At 32.8% G+C, this 3,909-nt stretch overlaps 1 protein-coding gene across 1 annotated transcript in view; it reads left to right on the plus strand.

The window, feature by feature from the left end:
- The first annotated feature begins 3,044 nt into the window (after nucleotides 1-3,044).
- LOC111411375 (polygalacturonase inhibitor 1-like) overlaps nucleotides 3,045-3,909 on the plus strand; it is a 2,939-nt gene continuing 2,074 nt past the window's right edge. Inside the window, exon 1 of the mRNA XM_023041912.1 lies at nucleotides 3,045-3,227. Coding sequence (XP_022897680.1) covers nucleotides 3,045-3,227 — 183 coding nt within the window. The remainder of the gene's footprint in view (nucleotides 3,228-3,909) is intronic.

Here is a 3,909-nt window from a genome sequence, read left to right on the forward strand (position 1 = left end):
TATATATATATATATAATGATGCTACGTGTTAAATTTTTTTTTTATTGGGTGATTGATATTTTTTTGTATCAATTTTTTTCACTGGATGATTTATTTAGTTTTTTATAAAAATCTATCATAAATTTTCTATGTTCTCTTGAAACTCATTTCGAAAACTATATTATAGACACATCGAATGATTTAAATGAATATCGAAAATAGTTAAACGTACATCAAACGTGTGTGTTAAAAAATGCGTATAACTTGTCTTTTTTCTTTAAAAAAATCAATTATTTTATTAATGTTAATTATTTTGTCGCGATAATTTTCTCAATATAATTTATATCATTTTCTTTAAAAAAAAATTATGTATATGACGTCAATTATTTTTCTTTTTGGGCGTAAAAATTTCTAATAAAATTATTATCACTTTATAATTTATATGAGTTATAAATTGTTATACTATTTTTCTCCATTTCTTTACGCAACATCTATAGAAATATATATATACACTTCTTTTCTTCATTCCTTTACACAACAAGTAATCAAATTTGTAGATTTATTAAGAGAAATAAATAGATATTTTGACACGATAATATTACCTAAAAAATAACATAACACGTGCATTGCACGGGTGGAAAGCTAGTAAAATATACAAAATTGAGGCTGCTATGTGAGAAGGAAAAGTATTGAGGCTGCTACATGTAAAATTGTGCTACAAAATAAAAGAAAACAATAGAGGTTGCAAGGGTGGAGAGAAAGAAAAGGAAAAAAAAGGATTTATCTTTCAATCTTTGGGCGTGGATTTCATACAGGTCTTTCTCTATACAATACAAATGGGGGATTTCTTTAAGTGTTATATTTTGGATACTCTAGATGTGTAGTATTCAAAATAGGTATATTAAGGTTTTATCAAATTGTTGGTTTGTGTGAGATTATTTGTTGTCTTAGATATTGATTATTGTTGTTTTCTTAGCTTGTTCAAAACTCTAGTTTTGGGCATAAACTTGAACGTTGTGATCTCTTGTTATTATAGGGGATTTAGCCGGAGTTGCCTCGTGGTTTTCTCTCTCTACACTGGAGGGTTTTTTCGTGTAAATTTGGTGTGTGTTTTCTTTATTATTATTATTTTTTATATTTAATTAGTTGTTTGCTATTCTAGCAAAGGGGGAAATTGCCCAGCAGAATTGACACATTTGACATATTTAGCTATAACTTGGACAACTATCTCAGGATAGTACCCCATTTTCTTTTAAACCTCAAGAATCTTGTTTTTCTTGAACATCAGTTTAACCGTTTATCTGGTTCAATTCTACCTTCGCTTGCTACACTACCATATCTCTGAGTAATAGACCTCAACAAAAACCAACTTACTGGGCCAATCCAAAGTCTTTCAGCTACCTCCCTGAACTGTCATGCGAAATTCCAAAGCATCTTTAACAAAATTAAACTTTTCTGCAGTTCATATTTCAAGAAACAACTTATCTGGAGATGCATCTGTGTTTTTCGATAAGGGAAAGATCGCCACCCTGATCATCATTTCAAGGGCAATTTTGAGTTTGATTCCTCAAAGGTGAGCTTCATGGAGTCATTAATTATTCTGGATATATCTCACAACAAAATTTATGGAAGCATTCCACAACAAATAGCAGATAATACAATGTTGCAGAGGTTGAATCTCACTTATAATAGATTGTGTGGTGAAGTTGGAAGTTGAAGTTTAATTCCTAGGGTTGGGATTACATGTACTTCTTTCATAACAGATGCTTATGTGGCGGATATAGGAATTCAGGTGAGCACGGGAGCCTGCTAGACGACAGTTAAAGCAACCACCCAATATAAGGAAAAAATAAATTTGGTGGAGCCAGAATGGGCGGCCGCAAGGGCTCTCCGGGTGTTGGCTTTGTCCCTGATGGGGATTCCATTAGATCCATGTAAATGATGCTAGTAGTCTAACTGCAGTTGGATCAATATTCAAAATATCCTAGAATGTTACTATCATTCTAAATAATGTTCATTTGCAACTGAATAGAGTTTCTTGTCTCAAAAGTATGTGGTTTTCAGTCGAGATCTACTATCCAATTAGGCTGTTCATCCAATTAATTCTTGACATGTTGAAGTTAAGAGGGTAAATTTGAGATAACATGTTAATTATTGATGGCATGTCAAAAATTAATTGGATGAACAGTAAAATTGGATGGTGGATCTCGACTTCGTGGCTCTATGTTTACCTGGCTCGATGTCATCCCTAAATTGGCTTTGAAATCGAGCTCGTGGTGCTTTGTTTCCACTCTATAAGCACATTTCCTAGTAGAACATATTGGCATTTCAAATATCAGATTTCATTCCAATTAAACCCTCAAGCAACTTTTGCATTCACCAATATGTTGTTGGCTCAATACATTAAAACAGTGGCAACCACTGGACCCCATTTTCAAGCAATTATTACTAGAAACAAATAGTAACTCTCGACAAATAAAAGAAGGGTCCTCTCCTAAAGCCATATGGCATCTCATAATCATAGAATAATAGCCATAAATAGAGAAAATTCATTTTTCAATCACCAATATAAACTATAGAGTAATTCCTTCTCCTCTTGCTTCGATTAATTTTCCACTTGAAACATTATATAGCATTCGTTTTTTTCGAAATTCGTATGTGTGTAGCCAGGGATTACATGCCTACTTCTACTCTGCCAAGGGATTTGGCATTGATCACTACCTTACAATTGAGTGGGAAAAATTGTACAAAAAGGACATAACCATATCTCAAGAGGTACAAGAGGAGAAAAAGAAAATTTTAGAAGAATTCTGAAATTGAGTACTATTACATTACAAGAGCACTTTGACAAATATAATTGAGGTCCACTAAATATTAAATGGGTTCTAAATTGACGACAAGTTCAAAAAAACTCAATGCAAAACATAATTAATCAAGAGCATATTCCAATGGGTTGGTCGCCCATCTGAGTTGACCCTACCCGTGTAGAATTAGATAGGTTGGGAGGATTGTGGAATAACTTTCCACCAACCATAACCAACTAGAATCTACAATAACTTCAATAATGCAAATGAACGCGAATGTGAAAGGTGAGAATTCTCTGAAGAGAAATTACACTAAAATTCGTACGGGAAATGGCTTTAAATTGAGAGGACAAGAAATCATATTAAAAAAGGCATTTGGGTTCTGGCAAAGGAATTTTCTCCATTGCGATAGAGTTTTGGACGGGAGTACAAGCAAAAGCAAGGCAAGTGATTCAATCTAGTTAATCTCGGGAATTCTTCAACTTCAGGTAAGTTTTCAACAATCTTGAACAAGTAGAAACAAGCAGCGTAAAGAATTACATTATGTAACATTAAAGAAAACGACTTTAACAAAATGTATTGATCAAATTTACATTCGACCCAAAACATTATGTAGCATGTAAATAAGTAATTCTTAATCCAGATTTTAGAATTATTTTACAAGAAGAATTTTAAGTATCTTTTATGGTTGAATCTCTTGATGTTCTCCACTCCAAATATGCAATTTGGTCCACTCTAATAGGCTACAACTCAACCACAAACAAAAAGGAGTTCATTTATCACAATTCAATAGCCAAGTTCCTATGAGAATTTACCATTTAGTCCGGAACGTAATTATTCAAGCCTTTCCACTTATGGTGCACTTCTAAACATGAATTTTCTATTATTTTCAGCCATTGACTCAATCTCTTTATATAAGAAAAGATTAGGTATGTAATGGGATGCTGTGAGTTTGACTTTAAAATCAAACTACTCACTTCACCCCAACCCAACTTGGTATACGTCTCTATTAAGATTTGTGGCTATAAAAAGTTAGCCTTGTTAAGAGGAATTATATGTTGATTAGTATTTTTATACACTACTAATGTGGGATTTTACCCTTAACAGCCTCGACTTCCACCTCCC

Source organism: Olea europaea, chromosome 15 (assembly GCF_002742605.1).
Source record: "Olea europaea var. sylvestris chromosome 15, O_europaea_v1, whole genome shotgun sequence".
NCBI lineage: Eukaryota > Viridiplantae > Streptophyta > Magnoliopsida > Lamiales > Oleaceae > Olea > Olea europaea.